The 18459-nt window shown below is 46.2% G+C and overlaps 1 protein-coding gene across 10 annotated transcripts in view; it reads right to left on the reverse strand.

The window, feature by feature from the left end:
* The window catches only part of SEMA5A (semaphorin 5A), a 482459-nt gene that overhangs the window by 50167 nt on the left and 413833 nt on the right, over positions 1–18459 (reverse strand). For 9 of the 10 annotated variants that reach the window (XM_086675940.1, XM_086675881.1, XM_086675888.1 and 6 more), the window contains 2 exons: positions 10783–10800; positions 10402–10549 (listed from right to left, as the gene is read on the reverse strand). In XM_086675940.1, coding sequence (XP_086532066.1) covers positions 10402–10549; positions 10783–10800 — 166 coding nt within the window. The remainder of the gene's footprint in view (positions 1–10401; positions 10550–10782; positions 10801–18459) is intronic. The other variant, XM_025923732.2, reaches the window with a different exon arrangement.

Genomic DNA, 18459 nt, shown 5'->3' on the forward strand with positions numbered 1-18459 from the left:
CTCAGATTGGGATGGTGGGGTGGACAGAATGTTCTACTCGTGCAGCCACAGAAACACAGCCCCGGAAACACAGCCCCGGCCTGTGCAGTAAGGTCTGCACTGAAATACAAACTTTCCAAAGTGGAGGCAGACGGAAGTATCCAAAGATGCAAATAAATGCAAGAGTCCATCCCCAATGCTACCAAATCTGCACCCGCCCCCCCCCACCCCGCCCACACTGGCCAGGAAGCCCTCAGCTCCCAATCAGAGGGACAGCATCAGAGCACATCGTTTAGAGGCCAACTTGGCTGGACAATGCAGTTAGTTGCTTTTTAAAAACCACGAACAAGCAATGCTTGCTCATATTCCAAGAGAACATTCTCTTCAATTGCAGGACAAACGCTTAATGCAAGTAGACGCAGACAAGGTGAGCTACAGAAATTGACCGCACGGAAGGACACCACACTGACTCATCGACCCCGGAAGCTTTCTCTCTGGATAATCCATGATTAGCCCGAAAGCATCAGCAGGGCTATAGTCAAAGACTGGAGATGCATTTGGAAAGGATGCATCAAACAGCTCGCTGTTTTAGAGGAACTTCTATTAAGACTTTATGTTATATAGTCACATCTAAATTTTTTTTTAATGCCTATTTGTTTTTGAGAGCGAGAGACAGAGAGAGAGACAGACAGACAGACAGACAGAGCTCGAGTGGGGGAGGGCCAGAGACAGAGGGAGACACAGAATCCAAAGAAGGCTCCAGGCTCTGAGCTGTCAGCACAGAGCCCGACACGGGGTTCCGACCCATGAACTGAGAGATCGTGACCTGAGCTGAAGTCAGACATTTAACCCACTGAGCGACCCAGGCGTCTCTACAGTCACATTTAATTACTCGTTTGGTAGCAGTTACAAATCTGGCATCATTTACAACGGAGACCTGGGTTTCCTATAGCTAAGAATTGCTACGCCTTTTAATGTCTGTTTGTTCTGGATGGAGAGCGTATTCACACAGACCTACAAAAGACCTTTGGACCCCATGGCCATTTAATGGAAATTCTTAGGACTGGGACCAGGACGTTGTTTCCATATGTAAACTAAGTATCTTAATGTCAGGCATTGGAAAATCTTTATCATGGAATTCACTGGCAAACTGTAAAGAAAAAAAAAATATGTATGTGTGTGTCTCCTTTATCTAAATCCCTTCTACAGCAGAAAATCTCTATTCCTAAAGCTTCTCCTTCCAATTAACTTTGCAATCACTGCATTTGAATTATTATAGGCAGAGACAAACCCGATTTTTTTTGGAAAGTCAAAGAAATCTGTGCAACAGACTCTCCCAACACTATAAATAAAACATTTTTGTAAAATACTCCAGATCTCCATACCAATTGCCATTTCCAGGGGTTGTAGATGATAATTTATACGTCCTAGAAACAGATTTGATGGATTAATTCCTATAATCCATCATTTTTCTTTTCTCCCCATCTGCATCATGCACCATTCTTAAACTCGATCACTGAACTTTCAGCGCTAAATTTCAGAAAACTTACTCTTCTGTGGCCACCCGCCAAACCACCTGATTTTGTGTACTGATACTAACTTCGTCAAAATGCTCAACTCTCTTGGAACAAAATATGGCATTTTTGCTCTGACAATCTTTCATATTTGCAAGCCTTTCACGGAGCTATCTCATAACAAAAGAAAGCAATTTTTGCATTCCCATGCTAATGAAGGTGTAATATCAAATTTCAGCTAGGGAGATCAATCATTTCTCTGGGGAAGGATGTTTGGAAATACAAGTGAATGCATTTTAGGAGCACAGTGCAATACAAGATTTCATGCTGTGACCTTCTTCATGAAGAAGGTCAAGGTCCTTTGTTGAGCCTTTGTGGATCACATGAACATTTTAGATTTTTGAGAGAGAGAGAGAAAGAGAGAGAGAGAGAGAGGGAGAGCACGAGTGGGGGAGAGGCAGAGAGAGGGAGACACAGAATCAAAAGCAGGTTCCAGGTTCTGATCTGTCAGCACAGAGCCCGATGTGGGGCTTGAACTCACGAACCGTGAGATCATGACCTGAGCTGAAGTCGGACACTGAACTGACTGAGCCACCCAGGCACTCTGAGCATGCCTGTTAATATTGTGAAGTGGTCTTAAGAACAGGATAAGAAGGAGGAAGCCTCCCTCCCTCTCCATCCTTGAGGATCTGGGATTTGAGGGGCTTCCCAGGAGGAGGAGGAGGAGAGGCGGGAAGCAGGCACACCAGTTAAGATGATTTTGACTCAAACCAGCTAAAGTCATGGGGCACTTGGATCTCACGTATCAGACAGCCCCCAGCAAGGGGGTGGCGGGGGGGGGGGGGCAAGGCAGACGGGCACACTGGTGCCCCCAGCTCTGCCTCTCTGCCACGCTACTGCAGTCCCTCTGCTCCGACCTGGTGACCCCCCTCTGGCTGCCAGCAACTGGGGAGAAACCTTCCACCTCCTCCCCCACGAGTCTCCAGAGGAGGAAAGGAGCCTCCCTTCCTTCATCTTGTATTGACGGAATACAGAGACCTTTCCCAGGACCCCCTACCAGCTTTCCCCAAGGGAAGAACTGGTCCACATGATGGGAACCACTGAGCTAGATAAAAAACACCTGCTGGGAAACAAAGTGGAATCTGCCCCATCAGTAGCATCCACAGCCCTCTGAGGTCTGGAAAGTTCCAGAGTCCACAGGACCCTGGAAGGCAGGGCTGAACCCCAATTAGTGGGCAGCCACATCCGAATTCCCGTGCCCGCTATGCTCAGGATTTGGTTTCACAAAGTCAGCCGTAGCGGGTACTTTTGGGGCCCACATTGTAGCCCCCACTCCATGATCCCAGCTGCAGGCATGGTGGCGGCATCCACCGAGGGCGCGGCCTCACTTCCCGTGACTTTCTTTCCCCATTAAGGTCTTCTCGGAGGTCTCCGGGGACTACCGGGCTTGGGGGTGTGCAGCCCGGATCATCTCTCTGCCGAGGGGAGCTCAGGAGCCCTGCCGCTTCTGAGAGCCATTGTGCAGTCTTCTCAGCCATCCTGGAGGGACTCCGCCCCGCTCTTCTCAGCAGCGACCTTGAAAACAAACCCTCGTACGGCTTTTCTCTTCTTCCCTCTAAGCCCCCCTCCTTCATCTCATGTGTTGCTGTAGACTCATCTCCAGCATAAACTATGTGATCGAGCTCTATTTTAAACAGAGCTCAGGCTTGCTCCCCTCAGCTCCCACCTCCATGGTGCGGAACACAAAGTGACGGGTGGCAGTCACCCTACGTATTTCAGAGGCTTTGAAGAACTTTGTCGTTTTCATGCACTCAGGTCAGGGCTCGGGGTGCCCTGCAGTCCCACATTTGGCACCCAGGCTTTGCACTGTCCTTCTACAGGGGCACTACTCACATTTTTAGATAATCTTTAACACCCCCTTAAAATTATGCAGTATACAACCTGCACAACTGTATACAGTGGTTTTGGAGGGTAGGTATTGGAGTGTGCACCTCCCCCAAGCATCTGGATATCTAGTCCTCCCCTAAGAATCTAGTCCCTCTGGACTATATGCACTCTCAAGAAGCCACCAAGGGTCATCTGTTGTTTTCAGTAAGTGATAGAGGAGGGCTTCTTTGAGCTTTAGTTTGAATGATTCACTTTATCAAATTCAGTCGGGCAAAACAGATTTCTTTTTTTTTTTTTTTAATTTTTTTTTTCAACGTTTATTTATTTTTGGGACAGAGAGAGACAGAGCATGAACGGGGGAGGGGCAGAGAGAGAGGGAGACACAGAATCGGAAACAGGCTCCAGGCTCTGAGCCATCAGCCCAGAGCCCGACGCGGGGCTCGAACTCACAGACCGCGAGATCGTGACCTGGCTGAAGTCGGACGCTTAACCGACTGCGCCACCCAGGCGCCCCATGGGCAAAACAGATTTCTATAAGCACATGGGTGTTTATGGTAACATCAGGAAACCTGCTTTTAAACTTTACCCTTCCAGATTATTTTTCAAATATCAGATAAGGCTACAGAATGCCGCTGGGACACATGCGGGTCATTGATACGAAAGCCTGGCCGGGAATCTGGCCTCCCCTCGTAGGAGCTGGGCCATCACATCCCTTGGTGTCTGTCATATCTCCATACCTATAAAATGGTTATTCTAACAATCATGCCACATCTCTGGTTCACTGGCAGGAGTAAATAATAAAATCCCTAAGAAGTTGTTCAAACAATGCCTGGCCTGTAGAAATGATCACGAGGATGACGAGGATAGGAAATACCGTTTTTCTTTATGGAAGTTCTATATGCTTTCCGTTGAGCTGAAATCAACTATTTTACTTAATTTTATCGATTAAATTTTATATAAGAAAATTGGTTTTTTTTAGAATTATAAAATGGCATTTTCATAAACAGTGGGCAAAACTAGGTGTATGTGCACGAGTTGTATATAGTTGTATATAAAACCGGTTGATATAACTAGCTAAAACTCGTGGTATCCCTTAGACGGGCCAACGGGCTTGGGGAAGGAAGCAAAGATTCCAGACTCCTCGATAAGCAGCCCACGCAGGGAGCCCAGGCGTGAGGTTGTAGGATACAGTCAGCATCAGCAAATAAACGTGCGGGAATGGATCTTGGCCCAGAGTGAAGGAACCCCTTAACACACACAAAACTGTAAACTGGCAATGTCCGAACACCTGCAGACTCGTCCACACGGGGAGTACACAGCACACAGGGGCCAAAACCAAGGAAAAATGACGGAACGAGGGGAAAACCTCTCATGCACCTCCTCATAAAAACGTGCCTGTCTTCCACGGCAGAATCCGCATAACCACCGTTCAGAAATGGGGACACACTAAACACGAGCCCAAAGGACACTAACAGGCACCAACCAACAAGAAGAAACTTAAAACTACTCGTGCCTGTTCACAAGTTAGTTTCCTCTGCTTCATGTTTCTTGTCAGTTGTAGGCAGAGAGGACATGCGAGCAGTCCATTCGAACAGAAGCAGGTGCCCTTGCAAGGAGGTGCTGATTCTCGTGAAGATGTTCTAGCACTAAAAAATAAACAGGGCACTAGAGGGAATTTTATTAATTTAGGAGGAAAGGAGAGGAGTCTTTCCAACAAGTCTGTTTCAATCTACCTCGTTTTCTGGGTCGGGGGGTGAAATAAGCTTCTGCCAATTAATCTCACAGTTCTTGACCCAGGGTGTTCTGAGGAGGCCACAGCAACCGGACCTTTCCAGGACCTTAGTGCTGAGTCGACCTGGACTGGGGTCTTTGCTTGGCCAAAGGCAGGGCTTCTGGTACGTAAATCGCTTTATCGGGGCCCCATGTTCTCATTTGGAAAATCACCAAAGTGTGAGATGACAGTTTTCAAAACAGTTTCCTAACTCCTGTGTGCCACACAAAACTGAGGTATTACTGCCGTTATTTTCCTAGATCGCAACCTATTTAAACTTCCAATTGCCAGGTTTCACCTGCTCCTTAATTTATCTATAGTGCCATTATTTGGCACAAACATTTCCAATATGTTCTATCAACTTTGATTAACCTTCACAGAATCCCTTTGACAGGGTGTATTGATCTTCATGCCTCTCTTCTTGACCTTCAGGGTCCTCCTTCGGCCGGCTCTTTTGTATCTAGGAAATACATGCTCTCCTCTGCTCCCTGCGGAGAGCATAAATCACAGCTTTTGGTCCATTGTTTTACACTTTCTATGATATTTCGGTAATAAATACAGCGCTGGCAGGAGCTAAGTCTGCTCCCGTCTTTGAATTATCTTTGTTGCACCTGACCCCGTCTTCAGCTCTAATCTTTCACACCTCTGCTAAAACCTTTGAGGAAATTTTGAGTTACATTAACTTGAGAAGCAATTCTATTCATAGGACATAACGTCGCATGTCTTTCTTCCTTCCGTGTGTTGTAATCTTCGGCCCCAGCATAGAATTAAGACGTGCGTTAGATGTTTAGCTTCAGGTAATGGCCATGGCCATCGGAACCTCCCACGGATGCTCTCACGGTTGGGTGAGAGAACCTGATCACGGCTGATCAACAGAGACGGATACAACAGACACGTAAGGACAAAAGGTCCTCTTTCTTTGAAGACAGGCTTTGTACTAAATAAAAGTAAAGAAAAACAAGGTCCTATCATTTATCGTCTAACATCCGGCAAAGAAATCAGGCACACGGAGTCCTGTCGTTCTGTGTGTGTCAGCGGGCCCGTTCTCAAATGCTGCTACCGGAACCCACCAGCCACGCACTACTGGACAAGTTCACTCATCTTTCTCAAGTTGAGTCACCCACCTCCAAGTGAGGTAATAACGAAAACTGCCCCGCAGGAATACAGGGAGAATACACACATTTTCATCGCTCTTAGTGTCGTTTATGGCACGCAGTAGGCGTTCAACAAGAGTTCCTTATTTTATTATGTAACACAGGACGTCAGCTGATCACAACATACCTAAATAACAACTCCGCTATGCTCGCTCATACTGTCATTTCAGTACTTTATTTGACATGACGAAGTTAGCATTCGTTTTTAAATATTTACGTATTTATTTTAGAGAGAGCTGAAGCGGGGAGGGGCAGAGAGAGAGAGGGAGACACAGAATCCGAAGCAGGCTCCAGGCTCGGAGCTGTCGGCACAGAGACCGACGCGGGGCTCGCACCCATGAACCGTGAGATCATGACCCGAGCTGAAGTAGGACGCTTCACCGACTGAGCCACGCAGGCGCCCCTGAAATTAGGATTTATGAGGACTCGATCTAACGATTATCACAGTTCCTAGTTACTATCCAAACAAAGGCGAAAAATGAAATGAAAATAGGCCAAAGATAATTAACCCCAAAATGGGTACTCTAAAGTGGTCTGGCTAACTATTTTCAATTAAATAATTACAACTCTGAATTGTCAGGGCACTGACGTGATGTAGGCTTAAATCCTGGCGGTATAACTGCCCAGACACTGTCACCCCTCAGCCTACTTCTCACGGGTGGGATGGGAGAAGCCACCATAAAGGTGACAATTTCTCCTGGGGTCCCCGCCTCTCTGTAGACAGGCTCAGTACCCTCGGGCAGGTCCCCTACCTATGTAGTCTCAAGTCCCTCGCCCACAAACATGACTATGGTAAAGTCACATCGGCAGGGCTATCGTCACAGAACCAGAGACAAACAGAAAGCACCTGGCTGTCAGCGGGTATGCAATAAATATCACTGTTTCTCCTTTCTCTGCACCACCATCCAGGGTTCCTGTGAGCATTTTACAAGATTTCAGTCTACGATAACATGCCTAAATAATAACTCCAGTGTGTTTAATTATAGCTTCCTGTCAATAATTCACTTGAAGTTAACTGGTAAGTTAAAATTTGTAAGACTTGATATAATAATTACCATTATGGTTACTAGATAGTATCCAAACAGGTTAGAAATAAAAGATAGCCATGCCAGATATAATTAGTATAAGATAATAACATTATAGGGATTAAGTGTCTGACTCCTTAAAACATTTTTTTAATGTTTTTATCTATTTTTGATAGAGAGAGACAAAGAGCAGGAGCATGGGAGGGGCAGAGAGAGAGGGAGACACAGAATCCGAAGCAGGCTCCAGGCTCTGAGCTGTCAGCACAGAGCCCAATGCGGGGCTCGAACTCATGAAGTGTGAGATCATGACCTGAGCTGAAGTCAGACGCTTAACCAACTAAGCCACCCAGGTGCCCCCCTTTTTTAAATTCTCTTTTTAAAGCGTCTGACTCTTGATTTTGGGTCAAGTCATGATCTTACGGCTCGTGGGTTTGAGCTTGGGATACTCTCTCTCTCTCTCTCTCTCTCTCTCCCTATCCCTGCCCCTCCCCTGCATGCTCTCGCTCTCTCTCTCTCTCTCAAAATACATAAATAAACTATAAAAAAGAAAACGATACCTGTGCTTAACTGCTATTATTCTATGAAAGACCTCCATAAAAAATGAACATACTCTGTGGCTCAAGATTTGTAAACTATACCAAGAATAAGATCAACATGTTACTTTCAGTGACCATCACTTTTAAATAAATTTCTTGGCGATCTCGCTGATGGGATGCATTTTCTAAGCAATCCCACAAAACCCAGCCCCTCCTCCATGCTGCCTGTTTCTCAGGTGGCCATGGACTGCCATTACTGCCTTCGAAGAGTCAAGAACCAGAATAAGTGGGAAAAGCCACATGAAAAGAAAAATAAATGGTGTGCTTCTATCATAAAAGAGCAGACTGAACCACTGTGCCACAATGACCCTCTCCTGGAAGGACATGCCAAGAAGAAAAAACAAACAGAAAAAAAACAACCCAAAACTCAAAATACATAAGAACTGACGTTAGGCTCACTGGAGACACTCATGCCATTTTTCTGGATTTGAAAACTGATGTTATATTTGCTTCATAAACCTTAATTCTGTAAATTTGGACGCATAGCAATAAACACATGAACACTTGAGGAAGACATTCAGTTTTTACATTTATAATCAGACGTATCACACACACACACACACACACACACACACACACACACACACACACACACATTCCAGTGACTCCATAAGAAGTTTGCTACACTTTCCTTAATATAATTATTTCTTTCCTTAAACTCTTTATAATTTTTTCTTTAGTGTTTATTTATTTTTTGAGAGAGAGAGAGACAGAGCGTGAGCGGGGGAGGGGCAGAGAGAGAGGGAGACACAGAATCCAAAGCAGGCTCCAGGCTCCAAGCTGTCAGCACAGAGCCCGATGCGGGGCTCGAACCCATGAACCGTGAGATCATGGCCTGAGCCGAAGTCGGATGCTCAACCTACTGAGCCACCCAGGCACCCCGCTTAAGCTCTTTATAAATGTGATTACTGAAGTCAATTTGCAATATGATAATGAATTGAAATGTTTACTGAGCTCATTATATTGAAAAGTTTTGGAATGTAAAGAGCCAAGATGGACTCCAGGCCATCCCTCCCTGTGGTTTCCCAGCTGATAAGATAAACCTTGATTTGTGAGCAGAGATCCCGGCCTCAGAAACTGAGGCAGCAGAAACAGGAAATGATGTATTTCAGCAAAGAATAAAGCTACCTCATTTAAATTGTTTTCCTAAAACGAGGGAGTGTCCACAGATTTTCCTTTGACACATTTTAACACATAATTTTTTAAGTTCCAGCGTTTGAAATATCAATAAATGCATCCTTTTAAACTGGCACTAAGATTCTTCCTGGCCAATATTTAGTTCAGGCCAACCTGGAAAGAAGTGCTTCTCTAATCAGTAACCGCTCCTATCAAAGTTACTGCAATATTTGCCAGTGTGAAGGGGAAGGCGTCTAACCGCAAATCCCAGTAACGGAAATCTCCCTGGGTTGGGCATATCTGAGAAGATGCTCATACCCTCTTCCTCTCCCTGAATTTTCCAAGGCTATCTGCAGGGTGTGGATTTTGCATGGCACAAAACAAGTTGTACCCGCAGCACAAAATAACGTCCCTCAGCCTCACGAACCAAGGTTCGGAAAGCAATGCAAAGAACGACTGGAAAGATCAGCCAAACAGGACCTTCTGGGGCCGAACTTTTCCCCCAGAACATCCCCACCCACCACGTGCCCTCCGTGGTGCCAGCACCAGGGGAGGGCAAACGAGGTGGAAAACCAGCAGCCCTGAGCACTCAGTCATTCTTACACATGGCGCAAGAAAAGCAACGATGGGTCTTTGGAAAGGTGCCCGCGCGAGTGGAATTTTATTAGAGAATGTAGAGTGCTAAAGGAAATATGAGCTGCTAAGGCCGAAGAAAATCAAAACCATAGGTTGTCTTGTATTCCCTCTGAATCGGCACCATTGTGCTCTGACAACAGCTGCACAAAGTTTCCCAGCCCTCAGAGTGCCTCAGGTTGATCCTGCATCCTATACGTCGGTGTGGAGACCTTATGCCATTTTCCCCAACGAAATATCATGGGCAGAGTCAAGCAGAGTGAAGCTTTTGTCATAACTCAGAAATCAGAACTGAAAACACCCCAGGGCAGTTCATCCCATAAGTGAAGCTTTAATTCAAGAAGCCTCCCAGCTGCTATGACTTTCCAGTATTTCCTCCAAACATTAACCAGAGAAACTTAACACCATTCACAGCACCTAGTACGTGCAGAGTATCTACTGCCTGGGCACGTCGTGTTCGCAGAGCGTTTCCTGTTTGCAGAACTTCTAGTGTCTGTTGAAAATCGACTGTTTGCAGACTATCTGGTATGTGAGAGCATGTTATACCTGTGGAACATGTAATGTGTGCAAGCCATCCAGTGCCTAGACATGAGGTTTACAGAGCATGTGGTTTGCAGAACACCTAATGTTTGCAGCGCTTCGAGTGTGCGCAGAGCACCTAGCGGGTGCTGGCTCTGGACTCCCAGCGCTACGTCAGGGGCTGGGAATGAGGGGGACCGTACTCACCACATTGCAGCCCGCGCAGTCAGGTCCGTTCTCGCAGGTCCTGCGGCGAGCTTGAATGCCTCCTCCACACTGGGCTGTGCACCGTTCCCAAGGACCCCAGCCTGTCCAGAACACGTGTGGGGGGCACAGCAAATGCTCATTGCAGTATCTGTGGGGGGAAACCAAGAGGAGAAGGAAACCGTTCAGTACAACCGGAAGCCACGGGTCTCTCCGCTGTCTGTCCCTGCACCGGGGTGTCGGACACATGGGCATGCTCCGCGTGGGGGGGTTTCTGTGTGCGGAGTGGTCGCACGATAAAGGGGGCAGATGTGGTGCTGGCCATGCTGTGTGCACACAGACGATGGGATGCACGGGAGACAATGAAGAAGATGCTAAACTCACAATGCAGGATGGATCTTCCTGTGCAGGCAATTAAAGGAAAAACAAACAAAACAAAACCCTTCAAATAGACACCCAAAAAATGAGAACACATAGAAAATATCTAGGTAGGGCATTTATCTTCTACGCACAAATACGGAAAGATAAAGTAGGCTATGGATACAAAGTCAGCAACACTGTGTTTGGAATTCAGTTCTCATTCTGGAATCAAATAAGGTTCCTAATCCTATTAATATAAGTAAAAGAAAAGTTAAAGCCTGATTTTAGTATGAAGCTTCATGCCCTCCATGCCTTAGGTCATTGTACTTTTTTTTTTTTTTTTTTTCAACGTTTATTTATTTTTGGGACAGAGAGAGACAGAGCATGAATGGGGGAGGGGCAGAGAGAGAGGGAGACACAGAATCGGAAACAGGCTCCAGGCTCCGAGCCATCAGCCCAGAGCCCGACGCGGGGCTCGAACTCACGGACCGCGACATCGTGACCTGGCTGAAGTCGGACGCTTAACCGACTGCGCCACCCAGGCGCCCCAGGTCATTGTACTTTTAAATTTATTTGTAGACTCTCAAAATGATGTCAGACGACCTTATTTAAAAAACCACCAGTTATCCCAGGATAATTGAATTATTGTTTACAAATCCTGTTTATATATTCCCTACTTCACATACACATTCGTATTGTCAGTTATCAGCCAATTGTACAAGGCCTTCTTTAGCCTTGGATGAGTCAGATTTCTCCTAAATCCTCAATTCTGCAAGTGAAATGAAGCAAAGCGAGGGAAAGAAATGAACAAATGAACAACAAGAAGGTAACGGCCTGGCATTCTACAGGTTACGGCCTCCAGGGTGGAAGGGATTGCTTTAAACATGGTCAAACTTGTGACACACGCATATCTGGCAATTTAAAAGACTATTTCCATTCAGTACTCCGTCTATGGAGCAGAAATTTAGCTTCTAGAGGACAGTAGCGTGCACGTCCTCTTCTGACCTCCCTCTCCCCACCCCATCTGGATTCAGACACAAGGCACAGACTCCCACCTGCGAGGCTAAGTCAGTCACCTGTGATGCCATCGTTATGAATAAATGCTTAATCCTGCAGGACACCACGCAGAGGGCATTACAAAGAGCGTTTCCACATGACAGGTGTTTACAACCTAAGATGAATACAGGGAAATGGACACAAGGCCACAACAGAAAATACGGTCTTCGTGAGTAGGAAATAAAGACAAGTTGTAGCTGGTTTCCAGAAACCAGGAAGAGTCATTTGGGGAGTGTAGTTTCCCGACAGCAGATGCTGACGATATTCAACTGGTTTCCCACCAAAACCAGGAGAACTCTATGGAGAACGTAAAGGCTTCAGAAGCAGGTACAGACGAAAGGTAAATGCCAGGCCAAGCGGACGGGAGTCCACAGGATGAGGCAAAGTGAGCAATGGCTGACATCCTGGGAAAGAACGGAATATAGAAATGGGAAGAGTTAAGTAGGAAGGTCACTGGGGAGAAGACAACAGAAGAAGGTGACAGGACGTAGCAGCACCTACCTTCATGGGTGGGGAGGAAGAACTTGAAAATTTACTTACAAGGAATCAAAAAAGTTCCACAGAGCTTGAGAGACAAAACAGCACCGTCAGAGTTAGAGGGTGAAGACTGGTCTCCAGGGGTCGGTGTCTCATCCCATTGGTGGCCTGGAGCTCCCTGAGATTTAAGGAGCTTTCCATGCGTGAGTGTGGGGTCTCATCTCCAAGGAGCCCACCAGCAGGAAGAGCAGTGGGAGCAAATGCCAACCAGGAGAGTCTGGATTGCAACAGCGCAAGGGAGACATGTTCCAAGCCGGACAAACAAGATGGTGGTGGAAACAGAAAGGGATGGGGCACGCTTGGGCTTGATATAGTGGGGTGAAGGTGTGGCAGCTGTGTGAGCACAGAGAGAAACAGACAAACAGCACGGTCACGTGTCAGCCTCTCATTTGTGGGAACATGGAGGCATGCTTACTTCCGGCCAGAGAGAGCTGGTAAGTCGTGGCAGGAGAAGCCTCTGGAGGCAAGAACCAATGAGGTACATGCTTTAGCTTCTCTAAAGAGAAACTCTTCACATAGAAGAGTAGTCAGTGGAACTAAACAGTCCTCACTCTTTCTCATCTTCTCAGTTTTCGTTAGGTTTCCCTCTTCCGAATTCATGGACCCTCTTATGTGTAGGGGAGAAAGGAAAGGAATCTTCTAAGTAAGAGAGTGGGACCTCTAGGTAGGAGCACCAAAACAAAATTGAGGGCGCAACAGATTAAAAGATACAACAGATGAGAAGAATCTGGCCTCAGGAGGCATGTGGAAACAAACACACAGCCTTGCAGTAAGTAAAGCATCACGGCTACTCAGTGATCATTAACATAAGTGTTGGTACCTGGAATGTTCCAAGAGTGGGGAGCCATTCAAGAACACGTCTGGAAGAAAAGAAAACTCACAACCTCAGAACCCTCAGCCCTGGATTCAAAACAGCCACGAGTACCTTCTCGCACTGTGCACAGATTGAGACGAAGAATTCCACCTCCCATTTCCAAGCCAATTCACCGGTCTTTAAAAGGTATGGACTACCTGGGCTCCTTACCTTCCTTTTTGCTTTCAAACACAAAACAAGCAATAAACAGATAGGGAGAGCAAAGGGAAAACTTGCTAAATATGCTTATAAAACACTTGACTTTTCATAAGAAGAACAGCAAGGGAGTTACCATCTCCCCATGGCGAAATCCATCAGCATGCACAAATACTTTCTCATATTTGCCTAGAGCGGGCCACCTCTGAAAACACTCAGCATGTTAGCAGAGCTGAAGATGTACCGCAGGAGAGCCAGAAAACTCCATGTAGCATAGAACTTCTGACTGGTGTCAACACATGATGTATTTGGCCGCATTTTAAAGTGGTCTACCAGGAGCCTTCCTTTTTTCTCTCTTGTTACGGCAGTCCTGAATAGCTATACCGGGATAGGTGACCGTGTCACCCACTGCAAGGGAGGTCAGAAGGGAAATAGAGATTGCTAAGCTATCCAGCTCTGTCCCTTTTTGTCTGGGTTTTCACTCACAGATCCACCCGAAGGGAGTCTGCTCAGAGGCAAAGCCCTTACAAGCCCCAAGCACTGGATTCTCTGCGACATCAAAGAAGTAAGGTCCCTCTGACCCCAACTAAGATGTGCTCCGGACAGAAGTGACTCTTCTTAAACCACCCACTGGGTTTCCAGTGTCTTTCCTGCTCACAAACAGCAACGGGGATCAGAAGTTAGTTGCTTTGATGACTCTGCTTGTTCAAAAAATTTTATTAATTTATGGATAAAATATCTCACAACGGACCAGCCCGTGGTTCCTAATTTCTCTAGTCCCCTACACACAGCTAGCTTTTGCCAAATAACAGCTGAACATTTTTGAGGTTTTACTGGCTCCCTGGATCTCTAGTATCATAAAGCGCTGAAAGTCACAGATGCATTTCATGATGCATTAAAAATTAAGACTTTAATTTTTCCCATGACTGCTCATTCTCATCTTGCATTTAAAACTAAATTAATAACCCGGCAATATTTCTCTATAAATCATCAATTTTTCCACAGACCTAAGTCTCTGTGAAAAGAATTGCCTTTCATAGCCCCACATAGACTAGATTCTCAACACTGTATTGTTTCTTGTCATATCTTTTCATGGTACAAGTGCATTCTGTTCTGGTTTGGTCTGTAGTAGTTTCTCACTGCAACCTCTCACAGCCTGAACCAGTCAGAACCCTGTTACAACCGTGTTCTCCCCACTTTGCTCTAAGTGAGCATCCCTTTGCTGGGCCATACTGGAATAATCCAATCTCCTGGCACAAGAGAAACTGCACATATACTGGGTCCCCCCCCCCCAATACTATTAACTTTTACTCCAGGAGAGAGCCAAGAGAACCCATTAGGGGAGGGGAATGACTTTCACAGGTGCAGTACTTTGGCTCATCACAGGACTAAGCAAACACACCCACGGAGATGAAGACAAATGTGATAAATAAAAATCTTACGGTAAAAAATAATAATAAAAACCATATAATAAGCTCCCATTGGTTCCTGGGATTCTTAATTTTGATAATGCAGTGGGCAGAGTCTACTGTGGTCCCCATGGTCTCACCTCCTGGAAATCACAGCTTGTGTGATCCACTCCCACTCAGTGTGTGTGTGTGTGTGTGTGGGTGTGTGTGTGTGTGTGTGCGCCTGTGCGTGTACGTTGCGGGGGGGGGGGGGATCTGTGACTTGCTCCTAACCAACAGAATATGGCAAAAATGACAGGATATGACTTCCATGATTGAGCAACATAAGCCTGCAATGTCCCTGTTTTCAAGAAAACTCCCCCACCCTGCTTTGAGGAATTAAGCGGTTGGGCCTGAATGGCTTAGATGGCGAGGGATTCAGGGAGCTTCTGGCTCATGGCCTCGGCTGACAGCATCCAAGGAACTGAATGCTGCCAACAACCATGGGATTTGGGAAGCACATCTTCTCCAGTCAAGCCTCAGATGAGACCACAGCCACGGTCCACAGCACATTGCAGCCTTGTGAGATCCTGAAGCGAAGGACGCATGTCAACGTTGTCCAGGCTACAAACCCAGAAACTGTGAGACAATAAACACAGAGTGCTTCGGGCGCTGAGTGAGTGCTAACACTGTTACGTAATGACCCCTAAGCAGATGTTCATACCCAGACATGCAATGCTACTGTTGAAAACACCTGAAAAATATGAACGTGGCTTTGGGACCAGGGAATGGGTAGAAGCAAGGAGAATTTTAAAGAGCACGGTAGAGAGACTTTGAGGATGCTACCAGTGAGGCTTTAGAAGGAAAACAGGACAGGGGCGCCTGGGTGGCTCAGTCGGTTAAGCGGCCAACTTCGGCTCAGGTCACGATCTCACAGTCCGCGAGTTCGAGCCCCGCGTCGGGCTCTGTGCTGACAGCTCAGAGCCTGGAGCCTGTTTCAGATTCTGTGTCTCCCTCTCTCTCTGACCCTCCCCAGTTCATGCTCTGTCTCTCTCTGTCTCAAAAATAAATAAACGTCTAAAAAATTTTTTAAAAAAAAGAAGGAAAACAGGACATAGAACTAAAACGCAGCAACAAAACCAACCCAATTAGCAAATGGACAAAGAACTTGAAGAGACATTTCCAAAAGAGTAGACAAATGGCCAATAAGCACAGGAGAAGATGGTCAACGTCATAGTCCTTAGGGAAATGCAAATCAAAAGCACAAGGAGGTAATAATTACTTCATACCTACCAGGACGGCCATCACGAAAGAAAAAGAAAGAAAAAAGAAAGTAACAAGTGCTGACGATGATGTGGAGAACCTGGAACCCTCACACTCTGCTGGTGGGGATGTACGTGGTGAAGCCACTATGGAAAACAGCTCCTTAAAAAACTAGACAGAAGTACCGTATGACCCCAAAACTCCACTTCCAGGTTATACACAAAAGAACTGAAACAGAGATTTGAACAGATACCCACACGCCAGCGTTCACTGCAGCATTACTCACAGTAGCCAAAAGGTGGAAATGACCCACCTGGTAATTGATGGGTAAAGAGATAAACACATTAGGATACAGCCATACGGTCGAGTGTTACTCAGCTTGCCGAGGGGAATGAAGGTCTGACACACGGTCCAGCATGCCTGAACCTTGAAAACATGATGCTAAGTGAAATCAGCCAGACACGAGGGTGCAAATAGGAGAGGATTCTACTTACACGAAATATCTCAAAGAGGCAAATTCATAGCGAAAGAACATAGATTCGAGGTTACCGGGGGCTGAGAGGAGGGGAAAAGGGGGAGTCACTGCTTAAAGGTTCCAGTATTAGGAAGACGAAAACGTTTTGGAAATAGCGTTTTAGTCACACGTTACGGTAAATGCAATTAATGCCACTGAATCGAACACGTTAAAAAGGGCTAAATGGCAAATTTCATGTTAACTATATTTCACCACGACCAAAGTTGGAAAGAAAATAGGAGCCCGTGGTTGCAAAGCGGGGGGAGGGAGGACCTTGTGAGGCAAGGCAGAGAGCTACCCAGGCTGTCGCTGCGGTTTCTATGGAAAGCGGAACACGTCAGCGTGAAGTGAGTTAGACAGCCAAAGAAATGTCCAGGCAAAGTGTTGGGGGTGCTGCCTGGTTTCTTCTTGTTGCTTATGGCAAAATGTATGAGGAATGAAAAAAAAAAAAAAAATGAGGGAAGGAATAACAAACAAGAAGGGCCAGGGCAGAATAACTTTGGAAACTCTGAGCCTCTCCCGATGACAACCAATGCTAAAATTAAGAAATAGCTTCTGAGCACTGTCAGGAATGGTTGGCAGAGAGGGAAAATCCGAACGTGTGACGGTACAACCTTCTGCTAAAACCTCAGAAAGGCCAAAGGATCAGAGTGGTTTCAGTTACGCGGGCGATGCTCCGAGGCGGTCAGGAGCAAGGGTGTGCCTCACAGATGGTCTCGATCATAAGCAGGCCCCAGGGTGTGGTCCCTCAGCCATTAGGAGGATCCCCAGCTGGAGAAGGGCTATCTCAAAACGATCTGTGGGTGTAGATTTGTTTACGAGAGTAAACCTCAAAAAAATCCACGGAAGACCCATAAGGGATATTTCCGCAGAAATACCAGCTTGCGCTGAAACGTACAGAGAAAAGTCCAAATGAAATGAATACTGGAATCCAGAATTCTACTGGCAGGAAACAGGTTGATAAAACTCCCCAGCTGCAAGCACATGCTAACCTTCATGAAAACGAAAAGATGATTCAGGAAGCAGCAACGAGAGCCCAGAAGGCAAAGCCAAGAACCGTGCAGAATTATGCACAGGCCTTGAAACTTAATCGAGCAACTCCCAACACTTGTTTGGCTAGATTTCAGAATTTCTATGGAGCAGTGATGCTTCTGCACTTTCATTCTCCCTCCCTTTTGAACAGAAATGTCTATAGCTGCTACCTTTCACTTGTCCCCCCATCACACGTTGGGTGGGCTGGTGGCGCAGATATCTCGTCTCTGAGTTTAGAGGAACAACTGCCAGGGCGCCTCATTCATATTTGAGGCTGACTTAAACGATAAGGTTCTGGAATATTCGGAGATGATTTAATGGTATAAAACTTTTAGGGACCTTGGGAATTGGTGAAATACATTTTGCATATGGAAGGGCCACGATGACTGAGGGGCATATAAGTGACTGTGGCAGATACTCCAAGGTGACCCCAACGATCCTTGCCTCCTGGTATTCATGCCCTGTGTAATGTCCCCTCTTGAGTATAGACAAGGTCTATGACTTACTTCTAACCAACGGAATATGGCAAGATGATGGCATGTCACTTTGCAATCGCACTTTGTAAGACCATCCTGTTCATCCTGCCAGGAGACTTTCTTCCTTGCTGGATTTGAGGAAGACAGCGGCTGTGTTGGGAAAACTCGTTTGGCAAGGAACAGGGTCTCCATTTGACAGTCCACACAGGGCTAAATGCTGACAACCAAGCCCATGAGCGTACAAGTAGCTCTTTCCCCAGTCGGGGCCCAGATGAGACCACAGCTCTGGCTAAGCAGAGAACCCAGGTAAGTTATACTGAAACTCCTGACCCAGTAAGACTGTGCAAGAATAAATGTGTGTTGTTTTAAGCCACGCTCGGTTTTTGGAACTATGGTTACCCGGGAAGAGGAAACTAATACAGAAAA

This window comes from Puma concolor, chromosome A1 (genome assembly GCF_028749965.1).
Source record: "Puma concolor isolate L17-30 chromosome A1, mPumCon1.1.hap2, whole genome shotgun sequence".
NCBI lineage: Eukaryota > Metazoa > Chordata > Mammalia > Carnivora > Felidae > Puma > Puma concolor.